General features: G+C 78.6%; 1 protein-coding gene across 1 annotated transcript in view; it reads right to left on the bottom strand.

Moving 5' to 3' along the window:
- Positions 1 to 186, bottom strand: part of LOC104839437 (protein phosphatase 1 regulatory subunit 3E-like) — a 2,605-nt gene extending 2,419 nt beyond the window's left edge. Inside the window, exon 1 of the mRNA XM_010579723.1 lies at positions 28 to 186. Coding sequence (XP_010578025.1) covers positions 28 to 186 — 159 coding nt within the window. The remainder of the gene's footprint in view (positions 1 to 27) is intronic.
- Between the last annotated feature and the right edge of the window lie 57 nt (positions 187 to 243).

Genomic DNA, 243 nt, shown 5'->3' on the forward strand with positions numbered 1-243 from the left:
CGGCTTCTCGCCCGCCGCTTCCCGCACCACGGGCGGGGGCGCGGCGTCGCCGTCGGGGCTGCAGCCCCCCTTGCACTGCTCGGCCAGGCTGCCATAGAGGCAAGCGCTGCAGCTGAAGTTGCGCGGCAGGTAGAGCCGGGGCGGCGGCGCGGGCACCGAGGTGTGCAGCGAGCCCGCCTTATCCATGGGGCGGCCGGCGTTGGAGCGGCGGGGGAGGGCGCGACCCCGGGCCGGGGGGGGGGG

Source organism: Haliaeetus leucocephalus, unplaced genomic scaffold (assembly GCF_000737465.1).
Source record: "Haliaeetus leucocephalus isolate CR32 unplaced genomic scaffold, Haliaeetus_leucocephalus-4.0 Scaffold668, whole genome shotgun sequence".
NCBI lineage: Eukaryota > Metazoa > Chordata > Aves > Accipitriformes > Accipitridae > Haliaeetus > Haliaeetus leucocephalus.